This window comes from Leucopleurus acutus (genome assembly GCF_964270905.1).
Source record: "Leucopleurus acutus genome assembly, chromosome: 17".
Lineage (NCBI taxonomy): Eukaryota > Metazoa > Chordata > Mammalia > Artiodactyla > Delphinidae > Leucopleurus > Leucopleurus acutus.
In genome coordinates this window covers 13,800,470-13,825,852 of record NC_139159.1, presented here as the reverse complement: position 1 = coordinate 13,825,852, position 25,383 = coordinate 13,800,470, and the positions used below count along the sequence as shown (strand labels likewise).

At 36.4% G+C, this 25,383-nt stretch overlaps 1 protein-coding gene across 4 annotated transcripts in view; it reads right to left on the bottom strand.

Annotated features, from left to right (window-relative positions):
- The window catches only part of LOC309974341 (uncharacterized protein C8orf34), a gene marked incomplete at both ends in the record, with an annotated part of 325,219 nt that overhangs the window by 259,170 nt on the left and 40,666 nt on the right, over nt 1–25,383 (bottom strand). For 2 of the 4 annotated variants that reach the window (XM_082858974.1, XM_082858973.1), the window contains 3 exons: nt 9,158–9,289; nt 15,135–15,282; nt 18,062–18,186. In XM_082858974.1, coding sequence (XP_082715100.1) covers nt 9,158–9,289; nt 15,135–15,276 — 274 coding nt within the window. Of the gene's footprint in view, nt 1–9,157; nt 9,290–15,134; nt 15,283–18,061; nt 18,187–25,383 lie in introns of those variants that run through there. The other 2 variants (XM_082858975.1, XM_082858976.1) reach the window with 1 other exon arrangement.

Below are 25,383 nucleotides of genomic sequence, written 5' to 3'. Positions count from 1 at the left end.
TCTTTGGAACCAAAATAATTTCAATTATTTAGATCTTTCAACTCTGTTTTCTAAAATTAATAAATGCTAATATTCTTTCCTGAAAGTTTCTCCCATTCTTTCATTTAAATATGCCGGGAGGTTCCCCAGTACTACAGATATACCTAAAATTGATAACAGTGAATGTAGTACTTCATGTCTCCTGCCTTCTGCATTTCCATATTATGACTTTTCAGACATTGTTTTTCCATCTTCATTCTCTCGTATCTATGTAACTTGTGTTTTCTATACACGTGCATGGTCTATTCATTTCTTTCCTAAAATTTTAGCAAATATACAGCGATTCCTCTTTGTATATGCTGTTCTAAATGCGCATAAATAAAACTACTGAGGACTGGTTTTAGTTTTTGGTTTTAACTGAAGCTAACGTACTTACCTCAGTTTTCTCATCTGGATCACAAATTTGAAATAGCTCTAAAAGAATCAGTGCACACTATCAAGCACAAGGGACTGACAGACAAATGTTCTGCTGGTTCTTTCTGCCAAGACCCTACCCATCATCCTCAACCACTCCACCAGAACCACCACTCCACCAGATAAATAGTAGAAACGCTTGAACCACAAAGGAAAAAACTTCATCGAACCCTATTTGTCATTTTTCCTCTATGACAAATCAAAATTGAAAATTAAAAACATAATATTATCTTGCAGATCTTTGTACCTATACCAGTTTGCACTGTGTAAGGTGCTTTTTTGTTATCTGAAAATGCACAGCTTCTAAACATTTCAGCACTAATTAATCCTTAAATTCTCATTTACTCATTTATTCTCTCATTGGTATATAGCACAAAGCACTGTCCTAGGTTCTGGGAGTAAACCAGTGGGAATAAATTTAACAAAATTCCCTGCCCTCATGGTGATGACATTCTACAGGAGCTCACAATCTATTGGATAGGCTAACAGGTTATTTTGTTCTTCACTGGCCTAATTAATATATAGTATCTATTTTTAAGTAAGCTTTAGCAATAGAGATGTTTTTAATGAATGTTAATGATATTTACCCCATATGAAAGTTAATGACTTCACATTATTGTCTTTTTTTCCTTTTGAGAACAATCACTTAGAAAACTTTTTATACATATTATATAAATGTTTCTGCCAGACAATAATTCAGTTAAGAAGATATCCTTTTATTCTAAAAGTCCTTTTATTTAGTTTTGTTTTAAAATAAGAAATTGATGTAAAACTTTATCAACTACCATTCAAGTATTATTTGAGATGTCATATGACTTTTCTTACTTTATCAATTTGTATAATGTACCAACATACACCTAATGGTAGTCCCAAAAAGGAGAAGAAAGAATATTTGAAGAAATCATGATTGAAAGACATTCCATGAAAACAGAAACCAAAGAGAGCAGGGGTGGCTATACTAGTATCAGACAAAACAGACTTTAAGACAAAACTTGTTACAAAACAAAGAATATCATATATTGATAAAAGGGTCAATCAGTCAAGAAGATTTAACAATTATTTAACATATACACACCTAACAACAGAGACCCCAAATACATGAATCAAACATTGACGTAACTGATGTTATAGAGTTCTACAACAATAGTTGGAGACTCTTAATACTTCACTGTCAATAATGGACAGAACAACTAAACAGATCAATAAGAAAACAGAGTACTTGAACAACACTATAAACCAATTAGATCTAATAGACATGTAGAGAAAAATACACAGAATAACAGCCATACATATTCTTCTTCCAAGTGCACATGGCACAATCTCTAGTATAGACCATATGTCAGGCCACAAAATAAGTCTCAGTAAGTTTTAAAATATTTAAATCATAACAGTATCTTCTCTGGCCACAATGGAATGAATTGGAAAGAAAAAGAAAACCCAGAAAATTCACAAACATGAGAAAACTAAACAACACACTCTTAAACAACCAATGGGTGAAAGAAGAAATCCCAAAGGAAATTAGAAAATATCTTGAGACAAATGAAAATGAAGACACAACATACCAAAATTTATAGGACACAGCAAAAGTGGTGCTCAGATGGGAATTTATAATTATAAAGCCTACATTAAAAAGCAAGAAACATCTTATACCAATAACTGATCTTTATACCTTAAAGAAGTAGAAAAAGAAGAGCAAACTAAACTCAACCCAGCAGAAGGAAGTAAATCATAAATATTAGAACAGAGATAAGTGAAATAGAAGATACAAATGTAACAGAGAAAATCAACAAAACCAAAAGTTGATTCTTAAGAAAGATTTTAAAAATTAACAAGCCTTTAGCTAGATTAAGAAAAAAGGGAAAAGACTCAAATTACTAAAATCAGAAATGTAATCAAGTCTGTAACCTACAAACTTTACAGAAATGTTTTTAAAAGGGATTATAAGAGAATATTATGAATATTTAATGCCAATAAACTGGACAACCTAGATGAAATGGAAAAATTCCTAGAAACAAACAAACTACCAAAAGCTACTCAAGAATAAACAAAAGATTTATAATAAGTAAAGACACGGAATCAATGATCAACAACCTCACAACAAAGTCAAGCACAGGACAAGGTGGCTTCATTGGTGAATTCTACCAAACATTTAAAGAAGAACTGACACCAATTCTTCTCAAACACTTCCCAAAAAACAGAAAAGGAGGGAATACATCTAAACTCATTCTATAAAGCCAGCACTGCCCTGACACAAAAGACAAAGATATGAAAAGAAAACTACATACCAATATCTCTTCTGAATACAGATGAAAAAATCCTCAACAAAATAGTAGCAAATCAAATTCAGCAGCATATTAAAAGGATTATGGAAACACGAAAGACCTGAATAGGCAAAGCAATCCTGAGGAAGAAAATGGAGCTGGAGGAATCAGGCTCCAGGACTTCAGACTACACTACAAAGCTACAGTAATCAACACAGTATGGTACTGGCACAGAAACAGAAATATAGATCAGTGCAACAGGACAGAAAGCCCAGAAATAAACCCACGCACCTATGGTCAATTAATCTACAACAAAGGAGGCAAGAACATACAGTGGAGAAAGACAGTCTCTTTAATAAGTGTGCTGGGAACACTGGAAAGCTACATGTAAATGAATGAAATTAGAATATTCTATAAAACACAAACAAACTCAAAATGGATTAAAGACCTAAATGTGAGGCTGGATACTATAAAACTCTTAAAGGAAAACATAGGAAGAATACTCTTTGACATAAATCGCAGCAATATCTTTTTGGATCCACCTCCTAGAGTAATGAAAATAAAAACAAAAATAAACAAATGGGACCTAATGAAACGTAAAAGCTTTTGCACAGCAAAGGAAACCATAAAGAAAACAAAAAGACAACCCACAAAATGGGAGAATATATTTGCAAACGGAGCTACCGACAAGGGATTAATCTCCAAAATATACAAACAGCTCATGCAGTTCAACATCAAAAAAACAAACAACCCAATCAAAAAATGGGAAGAAGATCTAAATAAACATTTTACCGAAGAAGACATACAGGTGGCCAAAAAGCCCATGAAAAGATGCTCAACATCACTAATTATTAGAGAAATGCAAATCAAAACTACAATGAGGTATCACCTCACGCTGGCCAGAATGGCCATCAACAAAAAGTCTACAAACAATAAATGCTGGAGAAGGTGTAGAGAAAAGGGAACCCTCCTACGCTGTTGGTGGGAATGTAAATTGGTACAACCACTATGGAGAACAGTATGGATGTTCCTTAAAAAACTAAAAATAGAGCTACCATATGATCCAGCATTCCCACTCCTGGGCATATATCTACAGAAAACCATAATTCGAAAAGATACATGTACCCCAATGTTCACAGCAGCACTATTTACAATAGCCAAGACATGGAAGCAACCTAAGTGTCCATCAACAGAGAAAAGGATAAAGAAGATGTGGTACATATATACAATGGAATATTACTCAGCCATAAAAAAGAATGGAATAATGCCATTTGCAGCAACATGGATGGACCTAGAAATGATCATACTAAATGGAGTAAGTCAGACAGAGAAAGACAAATATCATATGATATCACTTATATGTGGAATCTAAAAAGATGATACAAATGAACTATTTACAAAACAGAAACAGACTCACAGACTTGGAAAACAAACTTATGGTTACCAAAGGGGAAAGGTGGGGGGAGGGATAATTAGGAGTTTGGGATTAACATATACACACTACTATATATAAAATAGATAATCAACAAGGACCTACTGTATAGCACAGGGAACTCTACTCAATATTCTCTGATAACCTATACGGGAAAAGAATCTGAAAACGAATGGATATATGTATATATATAACTGAATCACTTTGCTGTACACCTGAAACTAACACAACACTGTAAATCAACTATACCCTATATAAAATAAAAATCAAATTTAAAAAAGTATTTATAAGCTGTTCCCATGCAATAAAAACTAAAACTAATAAGTGAACTCATTAAAAAAAAGGATTAAACATCATGACCAAGTGGGATTTATCCATGAATGCAAAAGTTATTTAACATAAGAAAATAATCGGTATAATAATTATGTTAATATAATCAATTTTAAAATGAATGATTATTTTGATTGATGGAGAAAAAGGCTTTTGACAAAATTCAATATTCTGTCATAATAAAAGCTCCCAATAAACTAGGAGTAGAAGGGAATGTCTTCAATATGATAGAAAACATTTACGAAAATCTCACAGCTAATATCATGTAGATCAGTAAAATAATAAAAATTTCCCCTTAAGATGAGGAGCAAGAAAGGATGCCTGTTTTCATCACTTCTATTCAATACTATTAAAATTTCTATCCAGACCAAGTAGGCAAGAAAAAGAAATAAACAGCATTCAAATTGGAAAAAGAAAAGGAAAACTATCTCTACTTGCAGACGGCATGAACTTATATGTAGAACAGCCTAAAGAATCCACAAAAACATGGTTGCAGCTAATAACAAGCTCAGCAAAGTTGCAGGATATAAGATCTATACTTGAAAATCGGTTGTATTTCTAAACACTACCAATGAACAATTGGAAAAAGAAAATAAGAAACAATTCCATTTACAATAGCATACAAAAGTATAAAATACTTAGGTATAAACTTAAGCAAGAAGGTGCTAGTCTAGTACACTGAGAAGTACAAAACACTGTTCAAAGAAATTAAAGAAGACAAATAAATGTAAAGGCATCCCATGTTCATGAATTGGAATCCTTAACAATGTTGAGATCACAATAATCCCAAAATGATCTATTAAGAGAATGTATTTCCTATTAAAATCTTGATGACCTTTTTTAGCAGAAATGGAAAAGCTGATCCTAAAAATCATATGGAATTGCAAAGGATCCTGGATAGCCTAAATAATGTTGAGAAAGAAAAACAAAGGTCAAGTACTCACACTTTCCAATTTTAAAACTCATTATAAAGCTTCTGTAATAGAAACAGTGTGGTACTTATATAAGGATAGGCATATAGAATAGTGAAATAGAACTGAGAGTCTAGAAATAAATACATTCATTGCCAACTGCTTTTCAACAAGGGTGCCAAGACCATCATTTAATGAGTAAAAAATAGTATTTTCAATAAATGATGCTGTCCAACAAATGGACAACTCAATATACACATATAAGAGAATGAATTTAGACCCCCTACCTTACATCATAAACAGAAACTAACTCAAAAGGAATCGAAGACCTAAATTTAAGAACTAAAACTATGAAACTCTTAGAAGAAAACATAGGGGTAAATCTTTATGGTCTTGGATTAGGCAAGGGTTGACACCAAAAGCACAAGAAAAAAAAAAAAGAGAGCAAGAAATAGATAAATTGGGCTTCATCAGAATTAATAACATGCATATCAAAGAATACTATCAAGAAAGTGAAAAGACAATCTACAGAATGAGAGAAAATATCTGTAAATCATATATCTGATAAGGGTGTAGGATCAGAATATATAAAGAACTCTTGAAACTCAAGGAAAAAAAGAGTAACAACTTACTTTAAAAAATAAACCAAGGGCCTGAATAGATATTTCTCCAAAGAAGATATACATATGGCCAAGAAGAACATGAAAGGATGCTCAACATCATTAGTTATCACAGAAATGCTAATCAAAACAACAGTGAGATACCACTTCACACCCATTTGGATGGTATAATATTTTTGTTATAAATAGAAAAAAAACAAATGTTGGTGAGAATGTGAGGAAACTGAAAACCTCTTACATTGCTGGTGGGAATGTAAAATAGTACAGCCTTCATAAAAAACAACTGGCAGTTCTCCCAAAAGTTTGAACATACAACATGACCCAGCAATTCTACTTCAAGGTATATACTCAAAATAATGGATAATGAGTGTTCAAACAGTTACTTGAGCATGAATGTTTATAGCAGCACGATTCATGATAGCAAAATGTAGAAACAACCAAAATACCCTACAATAGATGGATGGATAAACAAAATGTGGTATATCTATACAATGGAATGTTATTCAGCCACAAAAAAGGAATGAAGTTCTGATACCTGCTGCAATGGGAATGAACCGTGAAAATATGAATATTATGCTGGGTAAAATAAGCCAAACACAGAAAGATCACACATTATATGATTCTATTAATATGAAATAACTAAAACAGGTAAATTCACAGAAACAGAAAGCAAGTTCCCAGGGGCTGGTGGGAGGTAGAAATGCTGAGTGACTGTTTGTTACAGAGTTTCCTTTTGTGATGATGGAATGTTTTGGAACTAGAAAGAGGTTAGGGTAGCACAGTATTTTGAATGTACTAAATGCCACTGAATTGTACATTTTAAAATGGTTAATTTTTGTTATGCTAATTTAACCTAAAAAAAAGCATTTTAGAGTGATTTGTTATGAAGCCATGGTAACTAGAACATCTCTAAAACTTTTTTGCCTCTCCAAGGTCACCAAGTTATATCTGTATGTTTTATTTTAGAAGTTTCATTGTTTTTGTTTCCATCTTTAAGTCTATGACCCATCTCAGATTGATTTTCAGTATGAATTAAGGTAGGGATCAACTTGTGTGTATTTTCCATATGAATGTTCAATGTTGAAGGGATTTTTCTTTTCCTACTGTATTGCTTAGATGTCCTTGTGGAAAATCATTTGACCGCATATGTAGGTCTATTTTTAGACTCTTTATTAAATTCAATTGATCTATTTGTCCATCCTTTCACCAAAATCACACTGTCTTGATAACTGTAGTTCTATAAGACTTGAAGTCAGGTAGGGTAAATTCTCCAAACTACTTCATGTTTTTCAAGATTGCTTTAGATAATCATGGTTCTTTCCCTTTCCAAATCAATTTAAAATAATACTGTCAATTTCTATGGGTCAAATACCTGCTAGATTTTGGATAGGGATTGTACTTATTTCAATAGGAGATTGTTATTTATTTCTGTTCCTCTTTTCTTGCCTTTGTTTTGAGAGAATAAATCAAAAAATTGGGGGCATCCTATTTTAATAAATTTATTAACTTTTTATTTATGCTTTTTTGTGCTTTTTAGTGGTGCTTTACATATTACAATATACAGCTTTAACTTACCATGGTCTATGTTCAAAAGATATTCTATTACTTCAGGAATAATTTATGTTTCAACAATACATTTCCAATCAATAACTCTGAATCCTATAATCTTATTGTCATGTATAAATATCTCTACATATATTATTAAATATTCATGATACTTTGTTATTAATTTCCTTTAAAGAGCTAACAGTCCGACGGAACCAGAAGTTGAGAGTAGGTCACCTGAACAGAAAAAGATACCAGATGCCAGTCCACCAGTAACATTTTGTGGCTACATAGCATCCCATAAATAGCAAAGGCTCTGCAAAATGAAAGACCTTACAGCATTCTACCCTCAAGGTGATGCGATCCAGGACTCAGCCCTTTAAAATAAGCCCCTAGGGTTATGGATTTATCACTGGGAGAGGGGGAGAGAGACAGACAGAAAGACATTTCCAAGGATAGAAAGGGAAATGTGAGACTGAGAACTGACTGATTTCATTTTTCATTTATTCCTTTACATTTTTTTATTTAACTTATTAATTGAGCCAGGAACTATACTGGACATTACTGGGAATATGGTTGTGAACAACACATTTAAATTTTAAACTTGCATATTTTTTTAAATGTTGGGACCAAATTTTATAAACCAAACTGGTGAAGCAGGATAATTTAGCTACAATCATAATTTTAAGAGAACATTTGTAGTTTGTAGTACTTCACATAATTCTCACAAGAACTTTGTGGTTGATACAATACTTTTTATGAGTACCACTATATAAATAAAGAAACTCAAGGAGTTAATTTCAGTCACTTTCACAAATGACCCAAATTCAGATTCCAGTTAGCACATAATGATTTTTCAAAATTTTCAAACAAAAATAAATATTTTCTACCTATTCCTTTTCCTGTTTAAATTAAAATCAAACATCTCACTCTGTAACAACCACAAGAAACTGATGTGTAAGAACAGCTTTCAAGCTCTCTTGTCTTCCAAGAATAACAGACTTGCTACGAGATCCTAAGCTACATGACATGTTTAGGCGTACGTGGTGGTAACAGAGCACTGGAAAAACTTAGTGGCTAGAAAGGCAGTGGGAAAGGAGGAGAGGCATTGAGAGAGAAGGGGTACTTATCATCGTGGGAGAGAGTAAATATACAAGCTTCAGTAATAAATGGGTAGGGCTTCAGAGAGATCCTGGGTGAAGGATTTTTTTTTTTAATTTCGTTAAATGTTTTGAACAGAAATCTTCTTTGCTTTCTCTCTAAAATATTTAATTTGCTTTTATGTCCTTTATTAAATGTAGGGTTGGTATTGCTCTGAATGTGATAAAACACTGCAACTATTCATGAGGCAAGGGACCTGCTCCACGCAGTTTACATTCTTAAAAGAATATTATACTCAAAAAGATCTAAATCAATTACATATGCTTGAGAATATGAGTAGCTATATATAAGTAAAGCTCCATGTTAATGCTGAAACAAATGTGAAATTCATTAGAATAGCCAGAATATCAGATAAAAGATGTGGCTTCAGTTCTTACCTTTTCTTCATTTTACTAACACACACTTACATACATTAAGTAATATCTGAATGACAAACGTCCTTACATGATTTTGATTCTGGTGATGGTGGAGAAATACTAGACACAGCAAGGTCGCTTTTTGACTTTTTAGGCTTCTTTGCATTTAACTGCCAGGGTTTATCATAGTTTCTGAATTCCTTTCTTGTTCCTTTATGTTCTGTTAAAAAAAAAAAAAACATATAAAAATAGTAGTGATTTCATGATTGGTCAAAAACTAAATCCATGAAGTAATTAGATATACCTGGCAGAAGCTACATCACCTCATATCAAAATAATGCAAATGTCCCAAAGTATTACTTGCTTTATTTCTCCTGTAAATTTGAGTTTTGAATTTGATATGAATTAGCTTATATATTAATATGGTTAAGATCATGCTAAACTGGGAAATTATTCGGAAGTCTTTTTAAGGCACAGATTACTTAAAATAACACTGTATACATGGGTGTCATGGAATAAAGCCTTGTATTCTGTTGTAAATAAAAACAGCTAAATGTTTAAGTAAATTTTACTCATTTGATGCTACCTTACCTGTATTCACTATGGCACATAAAACCACTGGTGCTCACCTACACTTCCTCCATAGTATCCCTCCTTTTTTCCACTGTTCTGTTCAAGAAAGAGTAGTTCAACCACCTTTACTGAAAGCTGTAGTTCCCCTTCAAAGGTGGTCAGTGTCATACCAACTTCCAAATGAAATGATCTTTCCAGGAGTTCATCTCTCTTAACGTCTTTGCATTCCATATTTTTAGACAGACTTATATTGTGGAATTTTTTCTTCTCTTATTCTCAGGGCATTACATTCTCCTCATCCCCATATCACCTATCTAACTGTTCCTTCTCTGTCTTATTCATGCTTCCTTATCTTTCACCTGTATGACATTCCTTAGTTTCCTTCTGCCTTCTTGTTTAAATTTAAACAGCTTCAAATCATCCCAGCTCTATGGATGACTCATAAATCTTTCTCTGACTACCCACTTATAAATACCAAGTAGACATCATGAAATATTCTAGGGATTCCTCAAATTTTCATGTTAAGTTTGTACTTAATGAGCTGTTATCCAATTTTTCTACTTCCAACATCCCATTAAACACCAAAAGAGGCATAAATATTCTAAAACACTAGGAACAGAAATATTGGTCTATATTCTGCCAGAACCCAGGAAGTATTTCCACAGATAGAATTAAGACAAAAGATCGGCATATCAGAAAGAGACTGAAAAATTTCTAGACATCCACAGTGCTTGCCCCTAGTTCAGATTCATCGCCTTATATTGTTTCACAATCTATCAGAATTTGTCGTTTTACATACAAACTAGAACCGTACCTTCTTCTAGTGCAACATAGCTAAAAGAATAAAGAATCATGGACACAAAACATAGCATCTCATGATACAAAGAAAAACTAAAAGGAGCCAGAAACAATGATATATTGGATTTTGTAGCTTTTTAAATTCTCCACTATTGGAAAGAAAAAAAAATCCACATTAATTTAAATATTCCAGCAATGATATTGTTCTTATTTAGTCGGTTAAAAAGAGATGAGAGACAGAAAGTCACTTGTCAGTCTAGCAGAGACCTACAGGATTTGACTGATACTGGAAATTTTAGTAGCAACCATGATTTCACCTGTCTCCCCCAAATTTTTGAAAACGAAACGGTTCCAAGCTATATGGTGAGCGAACAAAAAAGAAGAGTCTACCTCCATTATTTATTGACAAACCTTAAACTAGACAGAACACTCCTCATTTAAATTCAAACAAACAAAATAAATATCATTTTAAGAAGGAAGATTTAATATAAAAAACAAAAATACATCATTCAAAATACAGAGGAAATTCACAGTTTGGGGAAAGATTTACTATGAAAAAACCTTTAAATTTTAGAATGTGGCTATTTTATCTTCTTAATAAAAAGAAAAAGAAAATAGACTCTGTGAAGCAAAAAGAAATGAGAAAAGAGATAAAACTATAAAAATATAATTGCTAAGAGAAATTAAAGAAGATAAGGAAACACTGACAGGAAGCTAAAATGCAATACGTACCAACATTTAAATTTGTGTACAAAGCCAGAAAGAGAAAACCAATACTACAGAAAACTGAATCAGTGACACAGAGAACATGCTTGACAAACCTCCCTAGAAGTTATCAATGAAGTAAAGAAAACTCAATTTATACACAGTTGATTCTCTTGAAGAAGAAATCAAAACAAACACCACAGAAACACTAACTAAGGACATAAGAAGAAAACTGTTCTAGGCTGAAGACCTGGGTTTGCTAATTGAAAGGATTCACTGAATAAAATGAAAAATTAAAGAAAAAAGACAAAACATCTAGATGTAGTCCCAGTAAAACTTTGGAATATCAGAAATAAAGAAAAAACAAATCCCATAAGTATTTAATAACAGAATATCGAAAAATGAGTAAAAACAAGGTTGCTTTCAATTTTCTCCTAGACATTAAATGACAGACTTCTGAGAAGATGTTATGTCCCAAGATGCTGGATACATTTAAAAGCAAAAAGAGGGCACCTTCAGATATTTTCAAAAAGTACTGACCTATATATTTTGATGATTGAGACATTTTCTAACTAATTAGAAAAAGCACCAAAAGAAATAATTCAAAATTACAGTTACAGTTTAAACTGGCATTATTTACTGTCACCTGAATTATAACTTCATCAGTTAATATTCACATCCAAGAATTAGTCTATGCTTTCCTTCTCCCTCCTGCCATACCCTTCCCTCTAAAATCTTTCCTCTTCACCTTCTGGGGCATACATTCCACGGTAAACAAACAGCCCTCTATCTTCAAATCCCCTCCTTCAAGTCAGGAGAGCCACTCATTCTTTCCACAAGGGCACTCCCTCCTCTGCAGTTTCCTGGAATGGAGGGTGTTCATTCCCCCACGTGTCACCTGCCACAGACTGCGTTTTTCTGGTCCGTCCACGTTAAGCTGAAAGTCTCTCCTCTCTTCCGGTAAGTGCTGCCTGTCTCTACTGCTCACCCCTCTTCATTACTGCATCCTCATTACTGCCGCAGCCCTACTCGAGACACTGGCACCGTCACCCTTGACCTTTTAACAGCGAGAATGAAACCCTGGTGACCTCTTAATCCTTAAACAAACCATGCACTGAACCTCATACTTCACTGTCCTCCTCAACTCTAAAGAGCTTCCCTGGACATCAGACACCCCCAAACTCAGGTCACCCACAGGATGTCCCCATCATCTGGAATCATTCCACCTCAAAAGCCTTGATCCCAAATATCACAATTTCCCTGTCCTTCTCAATCTTTCATGTTTTCACCACACCTCCCCTTACACAGGCCTCTCAAAGGATTTTAGCTCTCTGACTAGCTTTTTATGTCTACACTGTTTCCTTGTTCCCTACCCGCTCATACCAGACCATGTTCTTTGATCACTTGCACAATTTACCCACAAATACCCTCAGCTCCTTTGCAGAACTGCTCTTCCACCCTCCCTCCTCACTAGGGCATGACTACAGTTCTCATCAGTCTCTCAAAAGGCTTTTCTGTCCCTCCTCCTAGCACTTCTGGGCACTGTGGGGAAAAAATCACAATCTTGCCCATGGTTTCCATGATTAATTCATGTCTTGAACTTCAGAGAAGCCCCAGAACTGCTTTAGTCTTTTTTATTGTCCTTTGCTAACTCTTCTTTTCTTCCCCATGGTGACTTTTCACAATTAATATCATTCACTTCAATCTCCCCTATTCAATCCCCAAACCTCTTGCCCTCAGCAAACAACCTCACTTCCTAATAAACAGGCAGAATTTAAGGCAAAAGACCCTTGCCTTCCCCTAGTCCATCTCCTATTCTAAATTTGACCACAACTTCTCCCATTCTCCCACTCACATGGTTTTATTGTGTACAATCCTGAATGCCATACCTGTGACTCCTGCCTTAACCCATTCCCAGAGTTTTAGACTCATATCCAACGGCCTGCTGGAATTACCTACTAAGATACCCCACAAGAAATTCAAATTCATCCAAAGGAACTGGACTTATTATGGGTCTTCATAAATGTAGTCCTGTGTTCCCATCTTGCTTTATTAAACAAGCACTTATGCCATCACCCTAGTAAACTGGAAGTTATAATAATCTCCTTCCCTCTCCAAGCAGTGAGTCATTAAGTACTTGTGCTAGTCAGAATTCTAAAGTGATCCCCCCTGATATCTGTCCCTTGATGTTATGCCCTAAATAATTCCCTCCCCTTGAGTGTAGACAGGACCTTTGACTTGCATCAAACCAACAGAACATGGCAAAGGTAATGGGATGTCAATGCCATGATTACATTGTATTATATAAGATTCCATTTTAGTAAACTTGTATGAAAGAAATTCCCTTACTTGTTAAAGAAATAAGCTGCCATGATGCAAGAGTCATGTGGCAAAGAACTGTGGGTTGTACCTATTTGCTGAAAGCAGCCCCTGGCTGAGATCCAGCAAGAAAACAGGGACCTCAGTCATACAGTTGCGAGGAAATTAATTCTGCCGACCACCTGAGTGAGCTTGGAAGCAGATTCTATTCCAGCCTCCAACACCTTGATGTGCAGCTTTGCAGATTAAACAGAAGATTTAGTTAAACCCTGCACAGACTTCTGACCTGTGAAAAATGTGAGATATTAAATGTCTGCTGATTAAAGCTACAGAATTTAACACACTACTGTCTCTCCAGATATAATTTATAAATATGGGCTCATATCAGCTTCAATGAGCTCATAGATGTTTATCTGGTCCACCTTCAGAAGAATGGTGCCTTCTTTGCAGCTACAAACCAGAGCCTATGCCTAAGAGCCACCCTACTAGGAATCTAACGATAAGACAGTGAGGCCAAGAAAAACCAAGAGTCCCCTCTTTTGTACGCCAGAAGCCCATATTCTAGTTTCCTGTATGCAGCAGAGAACTTCTGTATGGATAACTAACACCAGAGTTGTCTACATTCTTCAGAGGATACCCTACCCCTACCCACTTTAGGCACCAATGTGAGAATACAGCCAAAGAAAACCAAAACCCTTTCATGGGATCCCATAGAGCATGAAGAGAAGAGAAGCGATGGTGTTATCCCCAGGAGCATCTGGAATCCTGTCAGTCAGATAACCATGGGAGTCAGGTGAGGAGTCAGCTACCCAAGCAACAGGTCTGGGGGGGAGTGGGGATTTGGGTTTGGAAGATACTAATACCAAACCAACGGACCAGGGTGTAGAAGAAATAAGCTGTCGGACACACATTTTATAAATAAAAATCAAAGTCACATCTACCCAATTATATCACTAGTGCTTATTGGGGAGGTAAGGCTATTGCATACTTGGTAAGGCTGGTTCCCCAATAGAGTGAATAAAGCTTCCTCAGGTTGAACTTACTATATAAGGTAAAATTAGAACTGAGGGGGGCTTCCCTGGTGGTGCAGTGGTTGAGAGTCCGCCTGCTGATGCAGGGGACGCAGGTTCGTGCCCCGCTCCGGGAAGACCCCACATGCCGTGGAGCGGCTGGGCCCGTGAGCCATGGCCACTGAGCCTGCGCATCCGGAGCCTGTGCTCCGCAACGGGAGAAGCCAAACAGAGAGTAATTATCCATCTGGGCTACAAAACAGGTAACTCTGTAGAAATCTACTGTTTACCTTTCTACACAGATGAGCTCCATAAGCACTTAATTCAAATTCTTCATAAAAAGATAAGAAGTTTAAAAAAAAAAAGATAAGTTTAAAATAATTAGTTTTCATTCATATGAAATGAAAGCTTTTCATGCAAATCTGAATCTTATTTCTATTCAGACTGAATACAAAGATGCCCATATTTTGAAGCTAATACATAACAATATATTCAAATTCAAGAATATTTTTTGACAAATTTTAGCATACAGATGAAGTCTCGGATGAATACATGAAACCCTAGGTAACCACCTAGATTTACTCATTATAAAGAGAAAGACTTCTGTAAATTTTAGTTTAAATGCATTAACATTAACTGTAAAATATATTTTTCATTTACCTAATGTTTCACTTTCTGCCCAGAGAGCTGCAGATCCAGATAAAGTTCTCTGAAGGTGTCCACGGTTTTCTTGTTTAGACTGAAGATGGTCAATGAGAAATGGGATTGGCTGGTCAGGTGTCTCAGTAATTAACTTGGTCATTAATTCCTGAAGGCAAAGTAAAGCACATGTTTACATCTAATAACAATAGCAAACACGTGTATATAACTTATTACTGCCAAGCACTACAACTAATTTAATCCTCATAATAATCTTTTCAGGCAGGCACAAGTTATTGCCCAAATCTTGAGGAAACTGAAGTGCAGAGAAGTAAACTGTGTTACACAGCTAATACATGGCAAAGCCAAGATATATTTATTTTTATTATTATATTTGTCCAAAAACGTACTAGAAATTTATTCTAAAAAGAATTTTCAATTTCAGATTACTATTTTGAGAGATGCCATTATATATTAACTTTTCAATAAACCTCACCATATGCCTTATATACCAATATCATTGTTCTTTCTTAACTATATATAAATATCCCTAAGTGAAGAAAATGTTGTTGGAATGAAAGTAACAAGTCACAGCTTCACAGCAACCAAAAAAATGTCTTCAACTGGTTCTCCATCAGAAATTCCTTTTTCCAAAAGCCCTGATGGGTATTCATTCTTTCTTGTTCTTGTTCTTTCTTCCTTTTTTTTTAATGAGTGAAGCGATGGAGAGTCCCATTTTTAGACAGCTCTAAGGATGCTTTAAATTGGGGAGAAATCTGCTTAAGGGTAATCTCTCACATTGGTTCTGCCAGTCAGGAACAGCAAGAGCAAGTGCCAATTTATGGTCCATTAGAACCCCCAGACTGTTCTCCGATGAACGGCTGCCCAGCCGACTGAACATCACTTTGTGCTGTGCAACTGGGCTTGAGAACTTGCATGCACCACTTTAGATTCATATTAGTCACAATTCATCATGTTGGGTTTAGCCCAGAATTCTAGTCTGTCAATTGTCATTCTAAGTTCAGATTCTGTGAGAGGCAGTGGTTCTAGTGATACACTGGGTATCAGGTATTAGGACTGCTAATGGAAGGGATACTGGAAATTCCCCATCCCATTGTCTTTCTTTGTTGGTGGCCTATTTCCTTTGCCTTGAATGCTCTTTTCTGGGATGTTCAGATGGCTGGCTTGTCATCATTCAGTCTCTAATGATATCTTCTGAAAAAAGCTTACCCTAATGAATCTTCATAAGCTTTTATCACTTCTTTATCTTCTTCGTAGTATTTAGCAACTCTCCAGAATCATCTCATTTGATATTTGCTCATCAATTTGTGCCTGACTCTTCTCCCCTGCTACTACAGCACTAAGACCAAGAACTGGCCTGGTTTGATCTCTACTCTCTCCTAAGGGTCTGGATTCTACCTAGTTCATAGGTGGTGTTCAATGAATGAATGAACATTTGGTTTACTGACCCCAGGTAAATATTAGAAATTAAAATCCCTTATTGTCCTAATAAACAGTAATTAAACCATCCATAGATTTCTTAGCCCGGCAAAACACACTCTTCTGAACTCCTACACAAGAAACTGCTGTCATATCTCAGGGATATTTGTTGACATTTATAATAGTCTAGAAACACATGGATTTATCTGAGTAGAGGCTAAATGGATTTTATAGATGACAAGATTCCAAGTTGATCTCAGAGACATGGATAAAGTAATTCAAGGTATTTCAAAAATGTGCAGACTGAACATAAAGTTGGAACTAAAAAGAGGAAACGATTTCTACCATGAACACACTGTGAAGCAAAATATTTGTCAGACAAACGTAAGATGTTTTTATATTCTAAAAAGCAGGTGAGCAAACAACCAGTTGGCAAAGGTCTTCTTTACTTCTGTTATTTAAAGTCTCAATTATTATGGTTATAACTTAAGAGGTCATTCCTCTACATGGTAGAACAATGCAAGGTTCAATTAAAAAATTACACAGAAGTGGAACATAATTTAAAACATTTTAGATTTTGCTACTGTAGAAGAGATGCATTATATTCTATTTAAATTAACTGTACATTACAAAAGCTATGAGAAAATAGAAAAATAAATAGAAGGACCAACTAGATTACTCTTGTCACAGAAGGCCTGGGCACTCCAATAAAGCAAAATTAGGTCAGATAACAGGGCTTTAAAGCTAAAGCAATTTCTACCCTGAAATCTCTGAAGATCTCATGCACTTTTTTTTTTTTAACTTTCAAGTTAGATGGAAAGTTTCTGGGTTTTTTTCCTTTTAAAATAAACTGAAGTGTCCCTACATTGTCTTTAGGAGATGGACCATACAGTCATAATAGACCAAGTAGTCACTGTCAATTTTTTTTAAATAGCATCCGTCTAGTAGCTAGTTTTGGATACCCTTATATTCCATGAATGAATATACGAGACTAAAGACACAGGACAAAAACCGTCGCAAACAAAATGAAAAGAGCTAATGTTTGCAATAAGGTGTATTGGGTATCTTGGCTGATCAAGAGTCTAGTTCTAGATTATTGCATTTATAAGAGGAATTACCCTGCCTCTCACTCAATCCATGTATATCCACTGGCATTCGGACTTCAATGATTCTGAGGACTTAAACTCTTTCCCAGACGTGAACATTTTAAATCCTTAGATTTGCAAAGATGCTACCGGCAATAAAAAGACTGGTTTCCCCACTAGGACTGAGACACACAGAGACAGAACCGAGGGGCCGACAGATCGAGGAGATGAGAAAGGAGCCGCGCATCTTGAAGGTCAGGTGGAAGAGAGACACCCGACCGCAGAAGGTGGTCAGGGACCGGCCACCATAAGGAAAAGAGTATTCCAGAAGCGCGGGCCAGTGTCGGGGATGGAGGCCGAACGCCGTTAGGGAATGTTCCGTGCTTCCGGGGAGGGAGAGCGGGGCTCATTTACTATTCTTACCCTGAGCGTAAGAGTTGTGCCATGGAACTCCTGGGTGTCAGAGCCTGACCAACAGAGCGACGCTGCATCCGGCCTTCCCCTACTGGGCCACCAGTCGCCCGCGCGGACGCCAGCCGGCGCGGCAACGACGCGCTCGGCCGACGCCGCCCGCTCTGCCGGACGGCGGCCCCGCGCAGGCGCACTCTGGGGCGCGGACTCGGGCGCAGAGGCGGGTCCGGGGAATCCCGCCCGCCAGTCCCGAGCCCTAGCGGTGCCCGAGCGCCTGAGAGCAGGCTCCCCAGCAAGGGTCCCTGGGGTGTCATCCTCTTCCTGCCCCGGAATGCAGTCGCCCCCGCAGCTGTCCCGAGGGAGATACACCGACGTGGCTTTTGGGCCGCTGCCCCCAAGCCTGTCCCGGGACGCCCTCTGCAGAGCCCGGGAACCCTGCCACGGTCTGGATGGCGACCCCAGCGCCCCGGGAGCTGGCTGCAGTGTGCCAGGGTATCCCTGTATGTACTGAATCGTGTCTGGAGCCAGAAACCCCACCCTCCTGCCTTGCCCACACCAGAGACTTCAGCCTCGGACTCAATGAGGATGCTCCCCAGCTCGGAGGACCAGGGCCCGGTCCCCGCCTGACAGTTCCTTGACAAGAGCCCTCCCCAGAGCTCAGGCCTTAGGCTCAGAGGCTGCCCTGAACTTTGGCCAGAAGGTTTGGAGGGTCCCCGCCTGAGCAGCTTCTACAAATACCCTTGCCTGTCAACCAGGAATCAGGCCTGTAGTATGGGCCGCCTCCTCATTTGCTCCTTCGGTGGTTTTCAAGCCTTCCTTTAGCGGAGGATCCCTGGGAGGTTTCGGCTGTGGGCATAAATAACTTGAAACAATGGAAATGGCAATAGCACTCCTGTTCTGGAACAAAAACTTTATGGAAATTTTAGGCCAAGGGCTTGGGAATTGATAAAATAAAGGTATTAATTTTAATGTGACCCTGTTTGCAGTCAACGGCTAGTTAAAGATGGGGCATTCAAGTTGCAAACAAAATATGTTAGCAGCTGTCCTCAACAGAGGATTTAACTCATAGTTAATTGATATCAATAATATTACCGATGTAAGCGAGATGCAATAGAAGAAACAGGATAAAGCAGCGATTAGACACAGAAGCTTTGAATGAAATCTTATGGACACTTTTTCAAATCACTCGTCTTCTACTTAGTAGCTGTATGACTTTGGGCAAGAAACTCAATCACTTTAACGTTCAATACTTCATCTACTAAATGTGGATGATAATGGTACCTACATGATACGGTTGCCAGGAGGATTAAATAAGATAATGATCGTAAAGCATTCATAAAGTGCTTGGGATATATGTAGCCTATTGTGATGGGAGGCCTAACATTTTCTTCTAAGGCTGGGAACTGTTTCCCAGAATCTTCTTTATATGATCTGGGTTAGAGTACAGTATCCCAATGTGAGGAATTCATAGAAGACTTAGAAAGTAAGAGAAGCAGAAGAAATTATTCTCTGGAGTTGATTGCAAGCAGATGTGACGGCAGATGAGGGATTCACATCAGCTTCCCAGCAAATTTGTGGAAACCTCCACTGCAGACTGGGATAGCTGTAGGAGTGGTACAAAAGTACTGGAGAACTGCAGCAGCTTCCAGGCAAGGAATTGAAAACCACTTGCTTTGGATATCCAGGTGGTGATTTTCAGGGTGGGCTCCTCCACCTTTGGTGACAGACAGCATTTCCCTGGCCTCTGCGCCCTGACCTTCTAACTTTCCATCATGCAAACTTATTTGTATTAAACCCTATATGACCCAGATACAGAGTTGCTTCTGTTTTCCTGACTAAACCCCGCTTAATGATCTACCCAAAGGTGGTGTTAGCTACTATTTTCAAGTTTATTATTGCTTTTATATATTGCTATATTATTTTTATATAATTATATGTTTATTATTACCACGACTGTTATTACCATTTTTATCAGATATTTTTATAGCATATGTTTTTGATAGACTATGTACATTGCATCTTTTTATTGGCTTTACTTTTTCTGATTATAAAACTAATTAATGCTCTCTTAATACAGTTTATTATAAACTGCAGTCTTTAACTTCATGAATATTGAGACAGCCCCTGCATTGATATGTTTCCTTTTTTGTTAATTATAATTTTGTTACCAATTCAAATATATCTATTTTTAAAACATAAATATATAGGAAGATAACATTATTTTTAAAAATTTTGAAAAACAATCTAGGGAACATAAATCATTAATTACTGACTGCAAATTTGTATTATACATCATGTGAATACATGGAAGTTAGGGCTATTATAACCTTGTACTATATAGAGCATGGCCATAATTAATAAGTTGGAGAATGAATGCTAACTAAATAGCAATAATGACTGTCACAAAATACATTTTAATTTTAACGTCCACTAGATAAAAGCAAAACCATGAGTGAGTTGGTAGCTCATCACAGTCATTTATTATTAAATAATGTGTGAGTAGTTAAGGGAATGAGTAATCAGGCAACAGTAGAAAACATTTTAATAGATTCTTTTCATCTGATGAAAGCTATGGAATCTCTTGGTTAAAAAACCAAAAAGTACATGTATACACACAAACATCAAATCTTACATAATATTCCTGGGTGTTTACCCATCCATGGGCTAACCCTCTAAGGTTTCATTGACTCCAGGTTAAGAATCCTTGCTTCAGGTCACACAGCAAACAGACAGCATGGCATTCTGCCTAAAAATTTACTTACTTACTTAACTTCTTACTTGGGAGTAGGTTACTTCTTACTTCATTTCCTGAGAGGTAAGTACTAGCCTCAGTAGAAAGTTATCAGGAAACAAAATTAAAACCATTTCCAAAATCTCAGGACTTTCTCATCATATAGTCTTTTTGTTAAATCAATAAATATACAGGATATTACACTACAGTAATAATGGAGGTGGTGTCAATCAAATATATTTTTTACTCAACACCATAATTATCTTAAATATTAATTGGCATGTGGCACATTACCATCTGTAGAATATTTTAGTTCAAAGCTGGCATTAAGATCTGACGGCTGAATTAATTCATTCTAAATCTGCATATGTTTCAATTTTCTCTTTTTAACTAGGTCTTATTAAAAATTTGCATGAGATCACAACCTTCCAATCACTCACCCTCTCCACCACCACCTGTTTTTCATAAACAGGTAGTTAATGGGCATTGAATTGTCAACAAATAAATGAGAGACTATCAACTTGAAAATCAGTTGTCTCCAAAGTAGCTTATTTTTCTGAAACAGCCTTATTTTAAATTGATATCAGCATTCCCAACTGATAGAATCCCACTTGGTTTCCACCCCCACCAGAACCCTTGCCTTTTCATTCATTCCATTTTTCTAAATAGAAGTAGAATGGAGGAAATTTTTTTTTCTGCTTCATTACACCTCTAGGCTCTGTTACGAGTTTTGGCTTTGGCAACAAATAGGTTCCAATGCAGCATCTAGGTTTTCATGCACAAGTGAGAAGGGGACAGACATCTGTTTGATGTTTTCCGGTCAGACTCTTCCGTTCACAGAACTCAAACTGTCCTCTGGTTACTCAACCTTCCTCCACCTCAGGACCGTGCCCAGGCCCACCCTAAACGTTCTCTCATTCCCAATCAGAACTGAGATTTCACTGGAAGGCTGAGCTCAACAGGAAAGATAGCAATAATTCAAAGTATCAGTTATTTACTGAGTTTGATATGCACAAGTGTCAAGTATATTCCATAGATTTAACCACTCCCTATACATTAAAGGACTGCATACAAGATGCACAACCCAACTAGGATATGTGCACTTTTACAAAGGTGTGTGTTAACTCCCTGCTTATTTCAGGTCACCTGCCCCTCACCAACAACCCACCGATGCAAACAATCTTAGCCACGCATCCAAACACAACCATACAGGCCCAGGGAATAAGAAATTCTCACCCCTGGTTTGAAAGACTCTTTGGCCCTTCTTAAATATCATGTAATATAAAATTAGGTTATGATACTCATTTGTAATACACAGTAAAAGGCAACTAATTTACTTCGTTATGTATTATAGAATATAATCCAGTTAGGGAAAGTAAAAAAAAAAATAAGTAGTTTTATAATGAAGATTAAGAATAATGAAAATTCCACAATTAAAAAATAATCATTCTAAGTTCTAGAGCTGAATTTTGGATACTAAATTCTCTCTGCTTTTAATAATATAGACAAATAATAACTCTAACCAGCAGATGACAAGTGACAGAATATTTTGCCTAATACCTATTAATCCCTCCTCCTCTGACATCTCTATATTAGAGATGCTAAAGTAGATTTAGTATTTAATCTAATTATTGAATATTTAGTATCCACTTTGAAACAGTTTTCATATAAATGTACAAGCTTGTAGTTAAATTTCCACACAAACATCAAGGTCTCCAGAGAAATATTAGCATACTATATGGAAATACTTTTAGTTAAGGAATTTATATTGTTCAATATGTAGTCTGTCAACGCAACTATTTTGATGTTAGGTAGGACTTTCCACGGTCTTGAAAATATGTCTGTAGGAGTACAATAGAGGTGAAACTCAGCAGAAATAGGCAAGCACTTCATAACTCAAAGAAAATAACTAAATCGATCCATGGTGGAAGTAGTAGATGTACGTAGAAGTTGAGTAAGGAGGCTGTCCCTCAGTTGAGTAAGAATTACTTTATTTTAGCCTTTTGCCATTTATAAATAACGTGTAACTAAAACAGGGTGCTCAGCATGACAGAATAATGAAGAAATTTCATAGTGCACACCTGGTACTTCCTTTTGGAACTGATGATCTAAGGAAAGGATGTCCACATCTCTGTCTCTATGGCAAGGATATCTTCAAGTTGGTTATGGATACATTGGACCATCCTAGGTGAACACTACTACTTAGTAAACCTTACTCTGATTCCATCCTAAAAGAGTCATAAATCAAAGGGACCATATACGTATGGACCTATTTCTAGAACTACATTTTATTTCATTAATCTATTTGTCAATCTTATACCGTCATTGCAATATCTTAATGACTAGAGCTATACAATAACTCTAATGTCTTGTGAAAAAAATCATCCTATTTTGTTTCTATCACCTTTCTAGTTATTCTGCCAAGATTATGTTCATTTTTCTCTTATTTTCTTTGGGTCGATTGAAATTTATTCTACTTTTCCCTCTGTTAGTCTGAAAGTTACACACACTTTTAAGATTCTTTCAGTGGTTACCCAGAGATTATAAAATTAATACTTATCTACATTAAGTATTAATTGGTATTTTTCCCTCATCTCAGATTTTGCAAGGAATTTAGAATACTTTGATACCACTTATCACCCCTGGCTTTTATTTTTATTGTTGTGTACTATAATTACATATGTAATATATATATATAATATTATATTATATATGAAATATATACACATAAACCCCACAAGGCATTTTTTATTTCATGCCATTAGCATACATTTATATGTACCCACATAGTTACCATTTTTATTGCTTTTATATCTTTATTCATCTCTAACCATCCATCTGGGATTATTCTCAGCAGCATAAGGAATACTTTTTTTTTTTTTTTTTTTTTTTTTGCGGTACGCGGGCCTCTCAATGTTGTGGCCTCTCCCATTGCGGAGCACAGGCTCCAGATGCGCAGGCCCAGCAGCCATGGTTCACGGGCCCAGCTGCTCCACGGCATGTGGGATCTTCCCGGACCGGGACACGAACCCGTGTCCCTTGCATCGGCAGGCAGACTCTCAACCACTGCACCACCAGGGAAGCCCAGGAATACCTTTCTTTTAGTGGTGACAAATTCTGTGTGTTTTGGTTTGCACAGAAATGTCTGTTTTTTGCTTTTTGAACTTGAAGATAATTTCACTGTATCTATATATTAGGATTACTTTCCATTTTTTTCCCATTATTCCTTTTGAGAATTCAACCATATTTCTTTCTTAAAAATCTAGCTTTTTCTAGGGATTTTAAAAAGGTTTTCTCTTGTTTTGTAACTATATGAGATGATGGATGTTAACTAAAATTACTGTGGTAATCATTTTGCAATATATGTACGTGAAGGCACTATGCTGTACACCTTAAACTTACACAGTGCTGTACGTCAATTAAATCACAATAAAACTGAGAGCAATGATAATATTGGGAAAAGAGTATGGCTCAGTCAAATCTCTAGCTTGGATGAATAGGTGAATATTTTGGCTTATGGATTCCGGAATGGGTTGGACAGCCAATCTACAGGAAGTGCAGTGATGATGCTGGGTCTCAGGAACAAGTGGAGGCAAGCACCTGAAACCTGCCACGTGTCTCTCTCCATCTCTCATCTCGCCACATCCTTTATCTTTCTTTGCATCTGGCTTTCTCCACCTGCTAGGAAACATGATTCCTGGTCTTCCAGGACTGCAGTGCTACACAGTCACACACAGCCAACCTACTTAGCTCCTACATCTTAGATCAACAGACAGAAGTGAACTTTGAGTCTCTGGGTCTTAAATACAAATATTGCCAGCAGAGAGAGAGTGGACGTATTGATCAGGTGCCCACCTGGAGCTATCCAACTGAGGCTAGAGTCGTAAGGACATGAAGAAAATTATAGCCTTTTTAATTGCCATGTGAATGTTAAAAATGGCATTTATTAAAAGAAGAAGGAATTGTGGGCAAATGATGACACAGATGCCTACTCAATATAGCTTCAAAGTCACCAGCATAATAGGAACCACATGGAATTAAAAAAAAAAAAAAAAAGGCTCTGATCAGCTCCAAGCAGAGTTAGTTAGGCATAGTAAGTGTTTGAATAATATTACAAATACAATTGTACACAACACTCACGCCACTGTATTAAATCATGTGTTTACCAGTTCAGCTCTCTGAAGAGTTCTTGAGGTCAGGAAACATGTCTTAGACATCTTTGTTTCCCAAGATCAAAGAACAGTTCCTGGCACATGTGCTAAAAGAAAAAATGAATAAATGAATAAATCATGTCAATAACTTTACTAAAACCCTTCTGTAGCTGCATTATTACCTGAAAAAAAATCCCCACAAAAAAACAAACAAACCCCACATACCTCCCTTCATAGCATTCAAAACTACCTAAACACGGTCCCCAACCTATGGTTTCATCTCTATGATAAGATGCTCTAGATTCTACAGAGAGAAAAAGTTCCCTTGATACATCTTTCATTTTCATATCACATATTTATAGTAGGCTCTCATCTCAGAATAAACAAGACTGGCATGGCCCAGGGATTAGGGAGCTTACATTCTTTGGAAGAGTAAGACAATAAACAAATAA